The sequence below is a fragment of the Eleutherodactylus coqui genome, chromosome 8 (assembly GCF_035609145.1).
Source record: "Eleutherodactylus coqui strain aEleCoq1 chromosome 8, aEleCoq1.hap1, whole genome shotgun sequence".
In the NCBI taxonomy this organism is placed as follows: Eukaryota; Metazoa; Chordata; class Amphibia; order Anura; family Eleutherodactylidae; genus Eleutherodactylus; species Eleutherodactylus coqui.
In genome coordinates, this window is record NC_089844.1 from 5,471,585 (window position 1) to 5,494,315 (window position 22,731).

Here is a 22,731-nt window from a genome sequence, read left to right on the forward strand (position 1 = left end):
TGTGTGTGTGGCGGCAGGATGGATGTAGTAGAGCTGTTTGTGGGGTCAGGATGGATGTAGTAGAGCTGTGTCTGTGGGCTCAGGATGGATGTAGTAGAGCTGTGTGTGTCTGTGGGCTCAGGATGGATGTAGTAGAGCTGTGTGTGTCTCTGGGCTCAGGATGGATGTAGTAGAGCTGTGTGTGTGTGGGGTCAGGATGGATGTAGTAGAGCTGTTTGTGGGGTCAGGATGGATGTAGTAGAGCTGTGTGTGTCGTGTGTGTCTGGGGTCAGGATGGATGTAGTAGAGCTGTGTGTGTGTGGGGGGGGGGCAGGATGCATGTAGTAGAGCTGTGTGTGTGCGGTCAGGATGGATGTAGTAGAGCTGTGCGTGTCGTGTGTGCTGTCTGTGTCTGTGTGTGTGTCTGTGTGTGTGTGTATGGGGTCAGGATGGATGTCTTAGAGCTGTGTGTGTGTGGGGTCAGGATGGATGTAGTAGAGCTGTGTGTGTCGTGTGTGTATGGGGTCAGGATGGATGTAGTAGAGCTGTGTGTGTCGTGCGTTTGTGTGTGTGTATGGGGTCAGGATGGATGTAGTAGAGCTGTGTGTGTGTGTGGGGTCAGGATGGATGTAGTAGAGCTGTGTGTGTGTGTGGGGTCAGGATGGATGTAGTAGAGCTGTGTGTGTGTGTGTGTGTGTGGGGTCAGGATGGATGTAGTAGAGCTGTGTGTGTGGGGTCAGGATGGATGTAGTAGAGCTGTGTGTGTGGGGTCAGGATGGATGTAGTAGAGCTGTGTGTGTGGGGTCAGGATGGACGTAGTAGAGCTGTGTGTGTGGGGTCAGGATGGATGTAGTAGAGTTTTGTGTGTGTGTGTGTGTGTGTGTGTGTGTGGGGTCAGGATGGACGTAGTAGAGCTGTGTGTGTGGGGTCAGGATGGACGTAGTAGAGCTGTGTGTGTGGGGTCAGGATGGACGTAGTAGAGCTGTGTGTGTGGGGTCAGGATGGACGTAGTAGAGCTGTGTGTGTGGGGTCAGGATGGACGTAGTAGAGCTGTGTGTGTGGGGTCAGGATGGACGTAGTAGAGCTGTGTGTGTGGGGTCAGGATGGACGTAGTAGAGCTGTGTGTGTGGGGTCAGGATGGACGTAGTAGAGCTGTGTGTGTGGGGTCAGGATGGACGTAGTAGAGCTGTGTGTGTGGGGTCAGGATGGACGTAGTAGAGCTGTGTGTGTGGGGTCAGGATGGACGTAGTAGAGCTGTGTGTGTGGGGTCAGGATGGACGTAGTAGAGCTGTGTGTGTGGGGTCAGGATGGACGTAGTAGAGCTGTGTGTGTGGGGTCAGGATGGACGTAGTAGAGCTGTGTGTGTGGGGTCAGGATGGACGTAGTAGAGCTGTGTGTGTGGGGTCAGGATGGACGTAGTAGAGCTGTGTGTGTGGGGTCAGGATGGACGTAGTAGAGCTGTGTGTGTGGGGTCAGGATGGACGTAGTAGAGCTGTGTGTGTGGGGTCAGGATGGACGTAGTAGAGCTGTGTGTGTGGGGTCAGGATGGATGTAGTAGAGCTGTGTGTGTGGGGTCAGGATGGATGTAGTAGAGCTGTGTGTGTGTGTGGGGTCAGGATGGATGTAGTAGAGCTGTGTGTGTATGGGGTCAGGATGGATGTAGTAGAGCTGTGTGTGTCGTGTGTTTTTGTGTGTATGGGGTCAGGATGGATGTCGTAGAGCTGTGTGTGTATGGGGTCAGGATGGATGTCGTAGAGCTGTGTGTGTGTGGGGTCAGGATGGATGTAGTAGAGCTATGTGTGTGTGGGGTCAGGATGGATGTAGTAGAGCTATGTGTCTCGTGTGTTTGTGTGTGTGTATGGGGTCAGGATGGATGTAGTAGAGCTGTGTGTGTCGTGCGTTTGTGTGTGTATGGGGTCAGGATGGATGTAGTAGAGCTGTGTGTGTGTGGGGTCCGGATGGACGTAGTAGAGCTGTGTGTGTGTGGGGTCAGGATGGATGTAGTAGAGTTTGTGTGTGTGTGTGTGTGTGGGGTCAGGATGGACGTAGTAGAGCTGTGTGTGTGGGGTCAGGATGGACGTAGTAGAGCTGTGTGTGTGGGGTCAGGATGGACGTAGTAGAGCTGTGTGTGTGGGGTCAGGATGGACGTAGTAGAGCTGTGTGTGTGGGGTCAGGATGGACGTAGTAGAGCTGTGTGTGTGGGGTCAGGATGGACGTAGTAGAGCTGTGTGTGTGGGGTCAGGATGGACGTAGTAGAGCTGTGTGTGTGGGGTCAGGATGGACGTAGTAGAGCTGTGTGTGTGGGGTCAGGATGGACGTAGTAGAGCTGTGTGTGTGGGGTCAGGATGGACGTAGTAGAGCTGTGTGTGTGGGGTCAGGATGGACGTAGTAGAGCTGTGTGTGTGGGGTCAGGATGGACGTAGTAGAGCTGTGTGTGTGGGGTCAGGATGGACGTAGTAGAGCTGTGTGTGTGGGGTCAGGATGGACGTAGTAGAGCTGTGTGTGTGGGGTCAGGATGGACGTAGTAGAGCTGTGTGTGTGGGGTCAGGATGGACGTAGTAGAGCTGTGTGTGTGGGGTCAGGATGGACGTAGTAGAGCTGTGTGTGTGGGGTCAGGATGGACGTAGTAGAGCTGTGTATGTCGTGCGTTTGTGTGTGTGTATGGGGTCAGGATGGACGTAGTAGAGCTGTGTGTGTGGGGTCAGGATGGACGTAGTAGAGCTGTGTGTGTCGTGCGTTTGTGTGTGTATGGGGTCAGGATGGACGTAGTAGAGCTGTGTGTGTGGGGTCAGGATGGACGTAGTAGAGCTGTGTGTGTGGGGTCAGGATGGCCGTAGTAGAGCTGTGTGTGGGGTCAGGATGGACGTAGTAGAGCTGTGTGTGGGGTCAGGATGGACGTAGTAGAGCTGTGTGTGTGGGGTCAGGATGGACGTAGTAGAGCTGTGTGTGTGGGGTCAGGATGGACGTAGTAGAGCTGTGTGTGTGGGGTCAGGATGGACGTAGTAGAGCTGTGTGTGGGGTCAGGATGGACGTAGTAGAGCTGTGTGTGTGGGGTCAGGATGGATGTAGTAGAGCTGTGTGTGTGGGGTCAGGATGGATGTAGTAGAGCTGTGTGTGTGGGGTCAGGATGGATGTAGTAGAGCTGTGTGTGTGGGGTCAGGATGGATGTAGTAGAGCTGTGTGTGTGTGTGGGGTCAGGATGGATGTAGTAGAGCTGTGTGTGTGTGTGGGGTCAGGATGGATGTAGTAGAGCTGTGTGTGTGTGTTGGGTCAGGATGGATGTAGTAGAGCTGTGTGTGTGTGTTGGGTCAGGATGGATGTAGTAGAGCTGTGTGTGTGTGTGTGGGGTCAGGATGGATGTAGCAGAGCTGTGTGTGTGGGGTCAGGATGGATGTAGTAGAGCTGTGTGTGTGTGTGGGGTCAGGATGGATGTAGTAGAGCTGTGTGTGTGTGTGTGTGGGGTCAGGATGGATGTAGTAGAGCTGTGTGTGTGGGGTCAGGATGGACGTAGTAGAGCTGTGTGTGTGGGGTCAGGATGGACGTAGTAGAGCTGTGTGTGTGGGGTCAGGATGGACGTAGTAGAGCTGTGTGTGTGGGGTCAGGATGGACGTAGTAGAGCTGTGTGTGTGGGGTCAGGATGGACGTAGTAGAGCTGTGTGTGTGGGGTCAGGATGGACGTAGTAGAGCTGTGTGTGTGGGGTCAGGATGGACGTAGTAGAGCTGTGTGTGGGGGGTCAGGATGGACGTAGTAGAGCTGTGTGTGGGGGGTCAGGATGGACGTAGTAGAGCTGTGTGTGTGGGGTCAGGATGGATGTCGTAGAGCTGTGTGTGGGGTCAGGATGGACGTAGTAGAGCTGTGTGTGTGGGGTCAGGATGGATGTAGTAGAGCTGTGTGTGTGGGGTCAGGATGGATGTAGTAGAGCTGTGTGTGTGGGGTCAGGATGGATGTAGTAGAGCTGTGTGTGTCGTGCGTTTGTGTGTGTATGGGGTCAGGATGGACGTAGTAGAGCTGTGTGTGTGTGGGGGGTCAGGATGGATGTCGTAGAGCTGTGTGTGTGTGGGTGGGGTCAGGATGGATGTCGTAGAGCTGTGTGTGGGGTCAGGATGTGTGTGTGTGTGTGGGGGGGGGGGGGTCAGGATGGATGTAGTAGAGCTGTGTGTGTGTGGGGTCAGGATGGATGTCGCAGAGCTGTGTGTGGGGTCAGGATGGATGTCGCAGAGCTGTGTGTGTGGGTGGGGTCAGGATGGATGTAGTAGAGGTGTGTGTGTGTGTGTGTGTGTGTGTGTGTGTGTGTGTGGTCAGGATGGATGTCGTAGAGCTGTGTGGGGGGTCAGGATGTGTGTGTGTGTGGGGGGGGGGGGTCAGGATGGATGTAGTAGAGCTGTGTGTGTGTGTGTGGGGGGGGGGGGGGGTCCAGGATGGATGTAGTAGAGCTGTGTGTGTGGGGGGTCAGGATGGATGTAGTAGAGCTGTGTGTGTGGGGGGTCAGGATGGATGTAGTAGAGCTGTGTGTGTGTGGGGTCATGATGGATGTAGTAGAGCTGTGTGTGTGTGGGGGGTCAGGATGGATGTAGTAGAGCTGTGTGTGTGTGGGGGGTCAGGATGGATGTAGTAGAGCTGTGTGTGTGTGGGGGGTCAGGATGGATGTAGTAGAGCTGTGTGTGTGTGGGGGGGGGGGTCAGGATGGATGTAGTAGAGCTGTGTGTGTGTCGGGGGGGGGGTCAGGATGGATGTAGTAGAGCTGTGTGTGTGTGGGGGGGGGGGTCAGGATGGATGTAGTAGAGCTGTGTGTGTGTGTGGGGGGTCAGGATGGATGTAGTAGAGCTGTGTGTGTGTGTGTGTGTGTGTGTGTGTGTGTGTGTGTGTGTGTGTGTGTGTGTGTGTGTGTGGTCAGGATGGATGTCGTAGAGCTGTGTGTGTGTGTGGGGTCAGGATGGATGTCGTAGAGCTGTGTGTGTGTGTGGGGTCAGGATGGATGTCGCAGAGCTGTGTGTGTGTGTGGGGTCAGGATGGATGTCGTAGAGCTGTGTGTGTGTGTGGGGTCAGGATGGATGTCGCAGAGCTGTGTGTGTGGGTGGGGTCAGGATGGATGGAGTAGAGCTGTGTGTGTGGGGGGGGGTCAGGATGGATGTAGTAGAGGTGTGTGTGTGTGGGGGGGGTCAGGATGGATGTAGTAGAGCTGTGTGTGTGGGGGGGGGGTCAGGATGGATGTAGTAGAGCTGTGTGTGTGTGTGGGGGGTCAGGATGGATGTAGTAGAGCTGTGTGTGTGTGTGGGGTCAGGATGGATGTAGTAGAGCTGTGTGTGTGGGGTCAGGATGGATGTAGTAGAGCTGTGTGTGTGTGTGTGTGTGTGTGTGTGTGTGTGGGGGGGGGGGGTCAGGATGGATGTAGTAGAGCTCTGTGTGTGGGGGGTCAGGATGGATGTAGTAGAGCTGAGTGTGTGTGTGTGTGTGTGTGTGTGTGTGTGTGTGTGTGTGTGTGTGTGTGTGGGGGGGTCAGGATGGATGTAGTAGAGCTGTGTGTGGAGTTAGGATGGATGTCGTAGAGCTGTGTGTGTGTGGGGTCAGGATGGATGTAGTAGAGCTCTGTGTGTGGGGTCAGGATGGACGTAGTAGAGCTGTGTGTGTGTGTGTGTGTGTGTGTGTGTGTGTGGGGTCAGGATGGATGTAGTAGAGCTGTGTGTGTGTGGGGTCAGGATGGACGTAGTAGAGCTGTGTGTGTGGGGGGTCAGGATGGATGTAGTAGAGCTGTGTGTGTGTGGGGTCAGGATGGACGTAGTAGAGCTGTGTGTGTGGGGGGTCAGGATGGATGTAGTAGAGCTGTGTGTGTGGGGGGTCAGGATGGATGTAGTAGAGCTGTGTGTGTGTGTGTGTGTGTGTGTGTGTGTGTGTGTGTGTGGTCAGGATGGACGTAGTAGAGCTGTGTGTGCGGGGTCAGGATGGATGTAGTAGAGCTGTGTGTGTGTGTGTGTGTGTGTGTGTGTGGGGTCAGGATGGACGTAGTAGAGCTGTGTGTGTGGGGTCAGGATGGATGTAGTAGAGCTGTGTGTGTGTGGGGGGGGTCAGGATGGATGTAGTAGAGCTGTGCGTGTGTGTGGGGTCAGGATGGATGTAGTAGAGCTGTGCGTGTGTGTGGGGTCAGGATGGATGTAGTAGAGCTGTGCGTGTGTGGGGTCAGGATGGATGTAGTAGAGCTGTGCGTGTGTGTGGGGTCAGGATGGATGTAGTAGAGCTGTGCGTGTGTGTGGGGTCAGGATGGATGTAGTAGATCTGTGCGTGTGTGTGGGGTCAGGATGGATGTAGTAGAGCTGTGCGTGTGTGTGTGGGGTCAGGATGGATGTAGTAGAGCTGTGCGTGTGTGTGGGGTCAGGATGGATGTAGTAGAGCTGTGTGTGTGTGTGGGGTCAGGATGGATGTAGTAGAGCTGTGTGTGTGTGTGTGGGGTCAGGATGGATGTAGTAGAGCTGTGTGTGTGTGTGTGTGGGGTCAGGATGGATGTAGTAGAGCTGTGTGTGTGTGTGTGTGTGTGTGTGTGTTGGGGGTCAGGATGGATGTAGTAGAGCTGTGTGTGTGTGTGTGGGGGGGGGGGTCAGGATGGATGTAGTAGAGCTGTGTGTGTGTGGGGTCAGGATGGATGTAGTAGAGCTCTGTGTGTGTGTGGGGGGTCAGGATTGATGCAGCAGAGCTCTGTGTGTGCGGAGTCAGGATGGATGTAGCAGAGCTCTGTGTGTGGGGGTCAGGATGGATGTAGCAGAGTTGTGTGTTTAGTATGGGGATATCAGGATGTAGTAGCGCTGTGTGTGCCCTATATATGGTATATCCTGTGCAGCCTGTCTGTATATGATTCATGGCTGCCCTATATATGGTATATCCTGTGCAGCCTGTATGTATATGATGCATGGCTGCCCTATATATGGTATATCCTGTGCAGCCTGTCTGTATATGATTCATGGCTGCCCTATATACGGTGTATCCTGTGCAGCCCCCCCTGTATATGATGCATGGCTGTCCTATATACGGTTTATCCTGTGCAGCCTGTCTGTATATGATGCATGGCTGCACTATATTCGGTATATCCTGTGCAGCCTTTCTGTATATTATGCATGGCTGCCCTATATACGTATAGCCTGTGCAGCCTGTATGTATATGATGCATGGCTGCCCTATATACGGTATATCCTGGGCAGCCTGTAGGTATATGATGCATGGCTGCCCTATATATGGTATACCCTGTGCAGCCTGTAGGTATATGATGCATGGCTGCCCTATATTCTGTATATCCTGTGCAGCCTGTATGTATATGATGCTTGGCTGCCCTATATACGGTATATCCTGTGCAGCCTGTATGTATATGATGCATGGCTGCCCTATATACGTTATATCCTGTGCAGCCTGTCTGTATATGATGCATGGCTGCCCTATATACGGTGTATCCTGTGCAGCCTGTCTGTATATGATGCATGGCTGCCCTATATACGGTGTATCCTGTGCAGCCTGTATGTATATGATGCATGGCTGCCCTATATACGGTATATCCTGTGCAGCCTGTCTGTATATGATGCATGGCTACCTTATATACGGTATATCCTGTGCAGCCTGTATGTATATGATGCTTGGCTGCCCTATATACGGTATATCCTGTGCAGCCTGTATGTATATGATGCATGGCTGCCCTATATACGTTATATCCTGTGCAGCCTGTCTGTATATGATGCATGGCTGCCCTATATACGGTATATCCTGTGCAGCCTGTCTGTATATGATGCATGGCTGCCCTATATACAGTGTATCCTGTGCAGCCTGTCTGTATATAATGCATGGCTGCCCTATATACGGTGTATCCTGTGCAGCCTGTATGTATATGATGCATGGCTGCCCTATATACGGTATATCCTGTGCAGCCTGTCTGTATATGATGCATGGCTGCCCTATATACGGTATATCCTGTGCAGCCTGTCTGTATATGATGCATGGCTGCCCTATATTCGGTGTATCCTGTGCAGCCTGTCTGTATATAATGCATGGCTGCCCTATATACGGTGTTTCCTGTGCAGCCTTTCTGTATATGATGCATGGCTGCCCTATATACGGTATATCCTGTGCAGCCTGTCTGTATATAATGCATGGCTGCCCTATATACGGTGTTTCCTGTGCAGCCTTTCTGTATATGATGCATGGCTGCCCTATATACGGTATATCCTGTGCAGCCTGTCTGTATATGATGCATGGCTGCCCTCTATATGGTATACCCTGTGCAGCCTGTCTGTATATGATGCATGGCTGCCCTATATACGGTATACCCTGTGCAGCCTTTCTGTATATGATGCATGGCTGCCCTATATACGGTATATCCTGTGCAGCCTGTCTGTATATGATGCATGGCTGCCCTCTATATGGTATACCCTGTGCAGCCTGTCTGTATATGATGCATGGCTGCCCTATATACGGTGTATCCTGTGCAGCCTGTCTGTATATGATGCATGGCTGCCCTATATACGGTATACCCTGTGCAGCCTGTCTGTATATGATGCATGGCTGCCCTATATACGGAATACCCAGTGCAGCCTGTATGTATATGATGCATGGCTGCCCTATATACGGAATACCCAGTGCAGCCTGTATGTATATGATGCATGGCTGCACTATATACGGTATATCCTGTGCAGCCTGTATGTATATGATGCATGGCTGCCCTATATACGGTATATCCTGTGCAGCCTGTATGTGTATGATGCATGGCTGCCCTATATACGGTATATCCTGTGCAGCCTGTATGTATATGATGCATGGCTGCCCTATATACGGTATATCCTGTGCAGCCTGTATGTATATGATGCATGGCTGCCCTATATACGGTATATCCTGTGCAGCCTGTATGTATATGATGCATGGCTGCCCTATATACGGTATATCCTGTGCAGCCTGTATGTATATGATGCATGGCTGCCCTATATACGGTATATCCTGTGCAGCCTGTATGTATATGATGCATGGCTGCCCTCTATACGGTATATCCTGTGCAGCCTGTCTGTATATGATGCATGGCTGCCCTATATACGGTATATCCTGTGCCGCCTGTCTGTATATAATGCATGGCTGCCCTATATTCGGTATATCCTGTGCAGCCTGTATGTATATTATGCATGGCTGCCCTATATACGGTATATCCTGTGTAGCCTGTATGTATATAATGCATGGCTGCCCTATATACGGTGTATCCTGTGCAGCCTGTCTGTATATGATGCATGGCTGCCCTATATACGGTATAGCCTGTGCCGCCTGTCTGTATATAATGCATGGCTGCCCTATATTCGGTATATCCTGTGCAGCCTGAATGTATATAATGCATGGCTGCCCTATGTACGGTATATCCTGTGCAGCCTGTCTGTATATTATGCATGGCTGCCCTATATACGGTATATCCTGTGTAGCCTGTGTGTATATAATGCATGGCTGCCCTATATATGGTGTATCCTGTGCAGCCTGTATGTATATGATGCATGGCTGCCCTATATATGGTGTATCCTGTGTAGCCTGTCTGTGTATGATGCATGGCTGCCCTATATTCAGTATATGCTGTGCAGCCTGTCTGTATATGATGCATGGCTGCCCTATGTACGGTATATCCTGTGTAGCCTGTCTGTGTATGATGCATGGCTGCCGTATATTCGGTATATGCTGTGCAGCCTGTCTGTATATGATGCATGGCTGCCCTATATATGGTGTATCCTGTATGTATATGATGCATGGCTGCCCTATATACGGTGTATCCTGTGCAGCCTGTCTGTATATGATGCATGGCTGCCCTATATACGGTGTATCCTGTGCAGCCTGTCTGTATATGATGCATGGCTGCCCTCTATACGGTGTATCCTGTGCAGCCTGTCTGTATATAATGCATGGCTGCCCTCTATACGGTGTTTCCTTTGCAGCCTGTCTGTATATAATGCATGGCTGCCCTCTATACGGTGTTTCCTTTGCAGCCTGTCTGTATATTATGCATGGCTGCCCTATATATGGTATATCCTGTGCAGCCACCCCTGTATATGATGCATGGCTGTCCTATATACGGTGTATCCTGTGCAGCCTGTCTGTATATGATGCATGGCTGCCCTATATACGGTATACCCTGTGCAGCCTGTCTGTATATGATGCATGGCTACCCTATATACGGTATATCCTGTGCAGCCCGTATGTATATGATGCATGGCTGCCCTCTATACGGTATATCCTGTGCAGCCTTTCTGTATATTATGCATGGCTGCCCTATATACGGTATAGCCTGTGCAGCCTGCATGTATATGATGCATGGCTGCCCTATATATGGTGTATCCTGTGCAGCCTGTCTGTATGTGATGCATGGCTGTCCTACATACGGTATATCCTGGGCAGCCTGTAGGTATATGATGCATGGCTGCCCTATATATGGTATACCCTGTGCAGCCTGTAGGTATATGATGCATGGCTGCCCTCTATACGGCATTTCCTGTGCAGCCTTTCTGTATATTATTCATGGCTGCCCTATATACGGTATATCCTGTGCAGCCTGTATGTATATGAGGCTTGGCTGCCCTATATACGGTATATCCTGTGCAGCCTGTCTGTATATGATGCATGGCTGCCTTATATACGGTATATCCTGTGCAGCCTGTATGTATATGATGCATGGCTGCCTTATATACGGTATATCCTGTGCAGCCTGTCTGTATATGATGCATGGCTGCCCTATATACAGTATATCCTGTGCAGCCTGTCTGTATATGATGCATGACTGCCCTATATTCGGTATATCCTGTGCAGCCTGAATGTATATAATGCATGGCTGCCCTATATACGGTATATCCTGTGTAGCCTGTATGTATATAATGCATGGCTGCCCTATATATGGTGTATCCTGTGCAGCCTGTATGTATATGATGCATGGCTGCCCTATATATGGTGTATCCTGTGTAGCCTGTCTGTGTATGATGCATGGCTGCCGTATATTCGGTATATGCTGTGCAGCCTGTCTGTATATGATGCATGGCTGCCCTATATTCGGTATATCCTGTGCAGCCTGTCTGTATATGATGCATGGCTGCCCTATTTTCGGTATATCCTGTGCAGCCTGTCTGTATATGACGCATGGCTGCCCTATATGTGGTGTATCCTGTGCAGCCTGTATGTATATGATGCATGGCTGCCCTATATATGGTGTATCCTGTGCAGCCTGTATGTATATGATGCTTGGCTGCCCTATATTCTGTATATCCTGTGCAGCCTGTCTGTATATAATGCATGGCTGCCCTATATACGGTATATCCTGTGCAGCCTGTCTGTATATGATGCATGGCTGCCCTCTATACGGTATATCCTGTGCAGCCTGAATGTATATAATGCATGGCTGCCCTATATACGGTTTACCCTGTGCAGCCTGTATGGATATGATGCATGGCTGCCCTATATACGGTATATCCTGTGCAGCCCTGTCTGTATATTATGCATGGCTGCCCTATATACGGTATATCCTGTGCAGCCTGTCTGTATATAATGCATAGCTGCCCTATATACGGTGTATCCTGTGCAGCCTGTCTGTATATGATGCATGGCTGCCCTATATACGGTGTATCCTGTGCAGCCTGTCTGTATATGATGCATGGCTGCCCTATATACGGTATATCCTGTGCAGCCTGTCTGTATATGATGCATGGCTGCCCTATATACGGTATATCCTGTGCAGCCTGTCTGTATATGATGCATGGCTGCCCTATATACGGTATATCCTGTGCAGCCTGTCTGTATATGATGCATGGCTGCCTTATATACGGTGTATCCTGTGCAGCCTGTCTGTATATGATGCATGGCTGCCCTATATACGGTGTATCCTGTGTAGCCTGTCTGTATATGATGCATGGCTGCCCTATATACGGTATATCCTGTGCAGCCTGTCTGTATATGATGCATGGCTGCCCTATATACGGTATATCCTGTGCAGCCCTGTCTGTATATGATGCATGGCTGCCCTATATACGGTATATCCTGTGCAGCCTGTCTGTATATGATGCATGGCTGCCCTATATACGGTATATCCTGTGCAGCCTGTCTGTATATGATGCATGGCTGCCTTATATACGGTGTATCCTGTGCAGCCTGTCTGTATATGATGCATGGCTGCCCTATATACGGTGTATCCTGTGTAGCCTGTCTGTATATGATGCATGGCTGCCCTATATACGGTATATCCTGTGCAGCCTGTCTGTATATGATGCATGGCTGCCCTATATACGGTATATCCTGTGCAGCCTGTCTGTATATGATGCATGGCTGCCCTATATACGGTATATCCTGTGCAGCCTGTCTGTATATGATGCATGGCTGCCCTATATACGGTATATCCTGTGCAGCCCTGTCTGTATATGATGCATGGCTGCCCTATATACGGTATATCCTGTGCAGCCTGTCTGTATATGATGCATGGCTGCCCTATATACGGTATATCCTGTGCAGCCTGTTTGTATATGATGCATGGCTGCCCTATATACGGTATATCCTGTGCAACCTGTATGTATATGATGCATGGCTGTCCTATATACGGTGTATCCTGTGTAGCCTGTATGTATATGATGCATGGCTGCCCTATGTATGGTATATCCTGTGCAGCCTGTATGTATATGATGCATGGCTGCCCTATATACGGTATATCCTGTGCAGCCTGTCTGTATATGATGCATGGCTGCCCTATATACGGTGTTTCCTGTGTAGCCTGTATGTATATGATGCATGGCTGCCCTATATACGGTATACCCTGTGCAGCCTGTCTGTATATGATGCATGGCTGCCCTATATACGGTATATCCTGTGCAGCCCTGTCTGTATATGATGCATGGCTGCCCTATATACGGTATATCCTGTGCAGCCTGTCTGTATATGATGCATGGCTGCCCTGTATACGGTATATCCTGTGCAGCCCTGTCTGTATATGATGCATGGCTGCCCTATATACGGTATATCCTGTGCAGCCTGTCTGTATATGATGCATGGCTGCCCTATATACGGTATATCCTGTGCAGCCTGTCTGTATATGATGCATGGCTGCCCTATATACGGTATACCCTGTGCAGCCTGTCTGTATATGATGCATGGCTGCCCTATATACGGTATATCCTGTGCAGCCTGTCTGTATATGATGCATGGCTGCCCTATATACGGTGTTTCCTGTGTAGCCTGTATGTATATAATGCATGGCTGCCTTATATATGGTGTATCCTGTGCAGCCTGTCTGTATATGATGCATGGCTGCCCTATATACGGTATATCCTGTGCAGCCTGTCTGTATATGATGCATGGCTGCCCTATATACGGTGTATCCTGTGCAGCCTGTCTGTATATGATGCATGGCTGCCCTATATACGGTATATCCTGTGTAGCCTGTCTGTATATGATGCATGGCTGCCCTATATACGGTGTATCCTGTGCAGCCTGTCTGTATATGATGCATGGCTGCCCTATATACGGTGTATCCTGTGTAGCCTGTCTGTATATGATGCATGGCTGCCCTATATACGGTATATCCTGTGTAGCCTGTCTGTATATGATGCATGGCTGCCCTATATACGGTGTATCCTGTGCAGCCTGTCTGTATATGATGCATGGCTGCCCTATATACGGTATATCCTGTGTAGCCTGTCTGTATATGATGCATGGCTGCCCTATATACGGTATATCCTGTGCAGCCTGTCTGTATATGATGCATGGCTGCCCTATATACGGTGTATCCTGTCTGTATATGATGCATGGCTGCCCTATATACGGTGTATCCTGTGCAGCCTGTCTGTATATAATGCATGGCTGCCTTATATACGGTGTATTCTGTGCAGCCTGTCTGTATATGATGCATGGCTGCCCTATATACGGTGTATCCTTTGCAGCCTGTCTGTATATGATGCATGGCTGCCCTATATACGGTGTATCCTGTCTGTATATGATGCATGGCTGCCCTATATACGGTGTATCCTGTGCAGCCTGTCTGTATATGATGCATGGCTGCCCTATATACGGTATATCCTGTGCAGCCTGTCTGTATATGATGCATGGCTGCCCTATATACGGTATATCCTGTGCAACCTGTATGTATATGATGCATGGCTGTCCTATATACGGTGTATCCTGTGTAGCCTGTATGTATATGATGCATGGCTGCCCTATGTATGGTATATCCTGTGCAGCCTGTATGTATATGATGCATGGCTGCCCTATATACGGTATATCCTGTGCAGCCTGTCTGTATATAATGCATGGCTGCCCTATATACGGTGTATCCTGTGCAGCCTGTCTGTATATGTTGCCCCTTTCTGCCTATAACCAGTATGATCTCTGTATTGCAGCCTGAGTCGGAGGTCTTTGAGATCACTGACTTCACCACCGCCTCTGAGTGGGAGAGGTAAGTCTTTGCTGTCAGTTATCAGCATCGTCTTTAGTTTAAAGGGATTTTATGAGATGAATATAGTGAAATTGTTTTATTAGTTCCCTGCTGAGCGTTTGGAGGGCCGCCGGATGCAGCGCTCTGGTGTAGAAGTCTCAGCATCACAGGAGATTTTGAGTTTTAATTTATGGCCATCTTTGATAAACTCAAGGATGGAATGAACCTCGGAGCGGGATTCTTGCATCAGTGGAGAATATGAAAGGTCTGAAGGAGATCAATCGTGGTGTCCTTAGGAGAGCGCCCAGGAGAAGGGGGTGCGTGGTGTGGAGACAGCTGGGGGCTGTGTGGGTGAGGGAATGACTTCGTTCGTCCCCCCCAGAAGGGGTGCTTATAGCCAATCATTGTTTTACAGATTTAGTAGAAACTGATACAATGCTGCTATTATTTACTGATTATTTACTGTTATGCTCATCCCTCCCTGGTATTTATCTAAATGCTATTAATCCCAACATAATCACACAGTTCATAGAAAATAAAGGGAGTTGGTCAGCTGAGCTGAATGAAACCCGGATCGTCTGTGCTTGGATATAACTTCGCAGCATCGGAGGTTTGTTGTCTTTAGCAGTTTAGTCATTCAAGCCCCGCCCGTCGGTGACCCTAAAGGCGAGCTCCCTCCGTGGTTTTTCGGTTTTGCTTCTTTCAGATGTGTGATGACCATGCCAGTATCCGCTCTGACAGTATCGGCCATCGTGTCCTTTGGCTCCAGCTTGTCTTTTGCTGCTGATTTGTCCAAGCATTATAGATTTTTCTAGTGACTCGGCTCACATTACATGGCCAAAATCTGGGAGTCTGGGCCTGGCCGTCTTGCCCTCCGGTGAGTCTGGGCCTGGCCGTCTTGCCCTCCGGTGAGTCTGGGCCTGGCCGTCTTGCCCTCCGGTGAGTCTGGGCCTGGCCGTCTTGCCCTCCGGTGAGTCTGGGCCTGGCCGTCTTGCCCTCCGGTGAGTCTGGGCCTGGCCGTCTTGCCCTCCGGTGAGTCTGGGCCTGACATTTTACAGCGTTTGAAATGCCACGCTAACCGCCGTGAACAAGGGAGTGTGACGGTGGCCTAAGAATCACTAAAACATGAAGTGGCAGCAGTTTTGGGACTCGGTCTGTAATCAGGACTCTTCTGTTTTCACAGGTTTATTTCCAAAGTTGAAGAAGTCCTGAATGACTGGAAGCTGATAGGAGTGTCATCCAAAAAGACCCCGGAGAAGGTGAGTCTGCAGTCCCACTTCATCCCTGCCTTGTTATGGGGTCCATACTGTACATGGGGGGGCTTGCTTGGTTTTGAGGGTCGGTGTGCACACCACAGACCATTTCAGCACACGGACATGACGGTGACCTGTAGGAAATGAGGAGCGGTGTGTCTGTTGGCACTGATTGTGTTAGGATCCACCCAGAGGAAAGGCCTGAATGCACAAATCTCTGCCGCAGGGTTATGGAGGCGGAATCTACCTGGAAAACTGCAACCACCTAAATAAACTCCAGCCTATAAGTATCCAGTCAGGAGGATGAGCTGTGATCTCCTCTCTTATGCCTGTGTGATCATCGGTGACTGACAGGAGGGTCTGCGTCGCCCTCTAGGCACTTTCTGTGGTAGATGCATGAAAGGCTGCCTTCACATCTGTATCAGGGTTTCTGTTTTCCTGCTCCATTCAGGGGAGGAAAGGGTAGTCCCCAAGCGAACGGGATCCATCTGATTTACTGAACCGAACACCACCAAATGGACTCTCTTGACCATAATGGGGTCTGTTTGGTTTCCGCTCAGCTGCCTGGAAGAGAGATCGCAGCATGCAGCGCTATTCTGGTATTTTGTGCCGGATCTGCGATGGAACGTCTGGAAGTAAAACTGGCCAACAGCATTGCGCTGGCTGAGACTGACTAGAAGCTGAACACACAACCCCAAGTAGATTTAAGTCGGTCAGAATGGAGATCACATGACCATCCGAGGAGGAGGCGGGGGGTCTCTGAGAGGAAGAACTGACCGGGGTCACAGCAGCTGACTTATACACTGGGAAGGGGGAGCTACATCATGGATGCTATCACCGGAGTGGCCCTCTAAGTATCTGGACCCATGCACATATTATATACACATGTACAAAGCCTTACCATTCTGAAAGCACACAGCTCCTATCATGGGTCTATATCAGCCCATCCATGCTACACATGCCGATTATATCCAAGTGACACGTGTCTGTGTGTGTATATATGTATACATGGTCAGCCAAACTCCATGATAATCGCCGTCATACGAAGGCTTCCTCCTTGGTACTATTGTTAACAGGCAAGAGTTTGGGAGGAAGGCGAGAAGAGAGCGGCTGGTAATGAGTATACAGCGTGCTGGTAGCATAAACCCTCCTCTTATCAGCGCCCCCTAGTGTTTGGTTCAGATTATCAGAGCTCCTTTACAGAATAGCTGTCATGTTCTCGTCTCACTGACTGCAGCCATGTATCAAGAGCTGAATTTAAAACGATCCCAGTCGGGGCGTAGCGGGAGTCGGTGCAGCCGTAGCTGGCGCAAGCTGCTCCTCTGTCCCCCGCCGACCACGACGGCTTCCCTTCTGTACAATTGCTATCAGTTGGGCTCCTGGCTAGTTCTGTAAGACAGCCGGGCATTAGTTTAACCCCTGGCTGCCCTGTCAGGCTGTGTTAGGGGTTGACTCTGTCCTCTGTTCTAGGGAGAGTACACGACTGGCGTGTGGGAGGAGCGAGGAGACGAAGTTTTGTTTGCTGATTTCAAATTCTGCATAAAACACCATTATTTTGTACAAGACTGTGAAGAAAGAGAAGAGAAAGCCAATGAAGTGGAAGGTATGTTGTAATAGGCCGTCCTGCTCTGTGTGTGTATTCAGGTGCTGACCACTAGTGGGTAGTATTAAGACTAGCACCAAATGGGGGACATAAACTTGTTCATTGGCAGATTGACTGCAGATCTACAAGTTGCAGAGTCTGATCTGGGCTTGTGCGCCACCTGCTGGCTGTTTTAGAGAGAAGGCTTAGACAGGGCTTAGACAGCCCTAATTCACCTCGCACTGCCAATCGCCATGCACTATCCTGGCGTATATGCTTGGGTAATACGGGCCAAGATAGAAAATACTGTGATTTTTCTTGTGCACATATTTCAAGCTATTTCTGTGAGGGGCGACGTGGGAGCCTGTGGCATACTACTGCTAAATCTCTAAACCTGCTAGCTAACAGAAACGTGGATACAGCAGCCTGACACGGCCTCCCCTGCTGCACTGTCTGACAACGGCCTCTAGTTCTCCCATACCCCGAGACCGGAAGACAGGTGAGGGGGAGGAATAGGTGCTCTTCTCTCCCCGAAATGTACCTACCAGGTCATCCCCCCTGTACCCTCACTCACTTTCCCATTGTTTGAGGTACATATGCTACGGCTTTTCCGCCCGCTGTCCATGCGAGTAGCAGTTATCTACCGCCCCCCAGGTGCTGCTCGCCTGTTTCTGGACCACTTTGCTGCCTGGCTCCCCCACTTCCTATCCTGTGAAATCCCATTTTAGATGATTTTAACATCCCCACCAATGACCCGTCTCCCCATCTGCTTCGGTCTCTCCCACTCACAGGGATGGCAACACTCTTGATCTGGTTTTCCTCCGGCTCTGCTCTGCTTCCAACTTCACTAACTCCCCTCTCCCGCTCTCGGACCATAACCTCCTCTCTTTCTTTGTCACGCTCCCTAACATCTCTCCAGACCCACCTACCTACCGTACCTACAGGAACTTTAGGGGCCATTCACACCCAGAAGTTTGCTGAGTCTGTACAGTTCTCTCTGTTCCCTATCTCTCTCCTCTCCTGCCCCAACCCGGCCTGGATGAAGCGGCACCCCCCCCATGACCCAAGCCATCTGAGGTAGAATGCGGAAACCCTGGCTCACGCCTCAAACATGCTCTAGAAGCGCTGGATGGCTGTGGAGGAAATCACAAACGCCCGCGGACTTTCTCCACTACAAATTCATGCTCGGAACCAACAACCTCGCCCTCCGCCATGCCAAACAAATCTACTTCACCTCTCGTCTCCTCACTATAGCACAACCCAAACGGCTCTTTGATACTTTCACTCCCTCTCCATCCCTAAACTGCAGCCCCCAGTGACAGATCTCAGTGCTGAAGAAAATCGACGACATCCATCAGGAAATAACCTCCCAATCTCAGACTAGCACTGGCCCTAGTCTTGTCAGCACTGCTGCATCTAGCTCCTGCTAGACCAACCACAGAGAAAAAAGTCTCCAAATTGCTTTCCTCTGCTCGCCCCAACACCTGCGCCAGTGACCCTCGCCCCTCCCTCCTCCTCCTGTCCCTCGCCCCTTCCCCTCCTCCTCCTGTCCCTCGCCCCTTCCCCTCCTCCTCCTGTCCCTCGCCCCTCCCTCCTCCTCCTGTCCCTCGCCCCTTCCCCTCCTCCTCCTGTCCCTCGCCCCTTCCCCTCCTCCTCCTGTCCCTCGCCCCTTCCCCTCCTCCTCCGGTCCCTCGCCCCTTCCCCTCCTCCTCCGGTCCCTCGCCCCTTCCCCTCCTCCTCCGGTCCCTCGCCCCTTCCCCTCCTCCTCCGGTCCCTCGCCCCTTCCCCTCCTCCTCCGGTCCCTCGCCCCTTCCCCTCCTCCTCCGGTCCCTCGCCCCTTCCCCTCCTCCTCCGGTCCCTCGCCCCTTCCCCTCCTCCTCCGGTCCCTCGCCCCTTCCCCTCCTCCTCCGGTCCCTCGCCCCTTCCCCTCCTCCTCCGGTCCCTCGCCCCTTCCCCTCCTCCTCCGGTCCCTCGCCCCTTCCCCTCCTCCTCCGGTCCCTCGCCCCTTCCCCTCCTCCTCCGGTCCCTCGCCCCTTCCCCTCCTCCTCCGGTCCCTCGCCCCTTCCCCTCCTCCTCCGGTCCCTCGCCCCTTCCCCTCCTCCTCCGGTCCCTCGCCCCTTCCCCTCCTCCTCCGGTCCCTCGCCCCTTCCCCTCCTCCTCCGGTCCCTCGCCCCTTCCCCTCCTCCTCCGGTCCCTCGCCCCTTCCCCTCCTCCTCCGGTCCCTCGCCCCTTCCCCTCCTCCTCCGGTCCCTCGCCCCTTCCCCTCCTCCTCCGGTCCCTCGCCCCTTCCCCTCCTCCTCCGGTCCCTCGCCCCTTCCCCTCCTCCTCCGGTCCCTCGCCCCTTCCCCTCCTCCTCCGGTCCCTCGCCCCTTCCCCTCCTCCTCCGGTCCCTCGCCCCTTCCCCTCCTCCTCCGGTCCCTCGCCCCTTCCCCTCCTCCTCCGGTCCCTCGCCCCTTCCCCTCCTCCTCCGGCCCCTCCTCCTCCGGCCCCTCCGGCCCCTCCGGCCCCTCCGGCCCCTCCGGCCCCTCCGGCCCCTCCGGCCCCTCCGGCCCCTCCGGCCCCTCCGGCCCCTCCGGCCCCTCCGGCCCCTCCGGCCCCTCCGGCCCCTCCGGCCCCTCCGGCCCCTCCGGCCCCTCCGGCCCCTCCGGCCCCTCCGGCCCCTCCGGCCCCTCCGGCCCCTCCGGCCCCTCCGGCCCCTCCGGCCCCTCCGGCCCCTCCGGCCCCTCCGGCCCCTCCGGCCCCTCCGGCCGCTCCGGTCCCCTCGCCCCTCGCCGCTCCGGTCCCCTCGCCCCTCGCCCCTCCCGCTCCGGTCCCCTCGCCCCCCTCCCCTTACACTGTATACACAGGAGAGCAGGATCTCTTCTCCATCTCTGAGCTGGTGCGTGTAGACTGCTGCTATGATGTCTCCGTACACTGTACACACAGGAGAGCAGGATCCCTTCTCTGTCTCTCTCATACACTATAAGTACCGATGTGCTGTGGAATAAGTTGGCGCTATACAAATAAAGATTCTTCTTATTATTAGCATCATGGAGAGCATTGTACAGCAGTACTGAGCAGTGTAGATGTGATTTTAGTTGGTTTGAGGTTACACCTGATGTCTGTAGGAGTCTCTCTACCTTTGTTACCCTCCAGCAGCTCTCTTCTCCCGTTTCCCTTGTATGGGTAACCTGAGTTGTCACCCGCCTCTATTTTCCTTCTTATCTCTATTAATACAGACAGATGTCAACTGACAACAGGTAGTTGACAGCCAGTTAGGAGAGCCCCCTAGTGGCCAGCACATCATAGGGATTTCTCAGCACAAATAATTTTAGGTAAATACAGTGATTGCACTTTTGCTCGTTATCACATTGGTTGTCACAGAAGCGCAACGTTTTTTGAAGTGTGGAGACCAATTAAATTAACCTTAAGCTGGAAAACTGCTATCCCTCCTGCTTCTGGTAGGTCCCCTTGTACTAAACTGCTATCCCTCCTGCTTCTGGTAGGTCCCCTTGTACTAAACTGCTATCCCTCCTGCTTCTGGTAGGTCCCCTTGTACTAAACTGCTATCCCTCCTGCTTCTGGTAGGTCCCCTTGTACTAAACGGCTTCCCCCGACTGCGCCGGACGAAGATCGTACTTGTTTCATTCTCCTTTACATTCGGTCATCGTCTCTAACTTCCTGAGCAGCTGAGTATGTTGGTACATAGCTGGACTGTAAGTTGTCCAGCGGGCGCCTCGTATCCGCTCATCTGTCAGGGATGGGAGCTTCATGCCAGGAAGCTGTTGTAGCTGCTCCACTTCCATTGGGTAACGCACGGTATAGCGCCCCCTGTGTATCTGCTGTGCCTAATCTTCTACATCTTTTGTATTTTTTCCAGACACGCTCCCCGTCTGCATGCAGGATTTGCTGTGCACCAACAACGACTTCCCTCCCATCGCTCACTGCCTCGTCCGATGGTATGTACTCGCACCGGGCAGGGACTTTTCTCCTTAGGGCATTTCAAAATAAATACACTTTAAGTTCGACTCCAAGCTGAGTTCAAGTCACAGGGGCGGGCCCTGCCATCCTCGCCCCGCCAGCCTCGCCCCGCCCAGAACCCTCAAAAGGCTCCAAGCTGTTATGGCAAACGAGCAGATCTCTTCACAGGGGCCTGTTTGTGAGATAGAAGCTCCTTCCTTCAGGTGCTAACTTCGGCATCAAGAAGGCCAACGGCTGGAATCCGAGTTCTCTCCAATCCCAGTGTTGACTGTCAAAGACCCCAGACACCTGCTGTGTATGACATTGGCTCCACTCCCATGCCCTCTCCATACAAACCCGGACCACACCCAAGATACACATACAGCAAATGTCACCAATGGGTTAAGACCTCATTAGCATATGACACAAGATGTTTAAAATCTACTATCCCTGAGGTGTGCAGGACTAATAGATGCCAGTTTGTAAGGTTTTTTTCATGGCTGAAAGCGTCAGGCCGAACCTAGTGCCCCGCTCTCTTCACCAGTCAGTTGTCAGTTGTTTTTACTTGTCTCATTGGTTTTCAAGAGCCATTTTTTATTTTTCCATTGACCTGGCCGTATGAGGGCTACTTACCTGTGGGTCTACAGATCTTCTAGAATGGCCCTGGGGCCTCCAGTATGTAGGCCGCACTATTAACACCTTGAGAACTAGAGCTAACAAACAGCGATGGAATGGATGAGAGAGAGTTCTACTGGGTTTATTGTCTAGACACTTAATGATGTCCTGGAAAACGTAAATAATATAATCACTATGACTAACATTCCTCAACATAAGGGTGCTTTTATATATAGGGGTATATAGAATCCTAGAATGGTAGAATTGGAAGGGGCCTCCCGGGGTCATTGGGGGGCCTCCCGGGGTCATTGGGGGGCCTCCCGGGGTCATTGGGGGGCCTCCCGGGGTCATTGGGGGGCCTCCCGGGGTCATTGGGGGGCCTCCCGGGGTCATTGGGGGGCCTCCCGGGGTCATTGGGTCGCCTCCCGGGGTCATTGGGTCCAACCCCCTGCTCAGTGCAGGATCACTAAATCATCCCAGACAGATGTCTGTCCGTTCTCTGAAGACTTCCATTGAAGGAGAACTCACCACCTCCCATGGTAACCTGTTCCACTCATTGATCACCCTCACTGTCTAATATCTAATCTGTGTCTCCTCCCTCTCAGTTTCATCCCATTGCTTCTAGTCTTTCCTTGTGCAGATGAGAATAGGGCTGATCCCTCTGCACTGTGACAGCCCTTCAGATATTTGTAGACCGCTATTAAGTCTCCTCTCAGCCTTCTCTTCTGCTAAACATTCCCAGATCCTTTACCCGTTCCTCGTAGGACATGATCTGCAGACACAGAGATCTCTGAATCTTCTACCCACTCTCTTTTTTGCTTGCTTTTCTAAATCTGTAGTACAAGTCTATCGACGTCCTTTATACTTTTTAACCATTTTTGTAATGTTTGCATTTAAATATATATTATTTTTATTTATTTTTCTCTCGAAAATTTCTATCTAAGAACTTTAATTCACCTCCTGAA

At 51.7% G+C, this 22,731-nt stretch overlaps 1 protein-coding gene across 3 annotated transcripts in view; it reads left to right on the forward strand.

Moving 5' to 3' along the window:
- RAB3GAP1 (RAB3 GTPase activating protein catalytic subunit 1) overlaps positions 1–22,731 on the forward strand; it is a 170,911-nt gene that overhangs the window by 10,993 nt on the left and 137,187 nt on the right. For 2 of the 3 annotated variants that reach the window (XR_010786308.1, XM_066575141.1), the window contains exons 2-5: positions 14,343–14,398; positions 15,561–15,636; positions 17,101–17,233; positions 21,072–21,150. Coding sequence is in view for 2 of the 3 variants with exons in the window: in XM_066575141.1 (XP_066431238.1) it covers positions 14,343–14,398; positions 15,561–15,636; positions 17,101–17,233; positions 21,072–21,150 (344 nt within the window). In the remaining variant the exon portion in view is untranslated. Of the gene's footprint in view, positions 1–14,309; positions 14,399–15,560; positions 15,637–17,100; positions 17,234–21,071; positions 21,151–22,731 lie in introns of those variants that run through there. The other variant, XM_066575142.1, reaches the window with a different exon arrangement.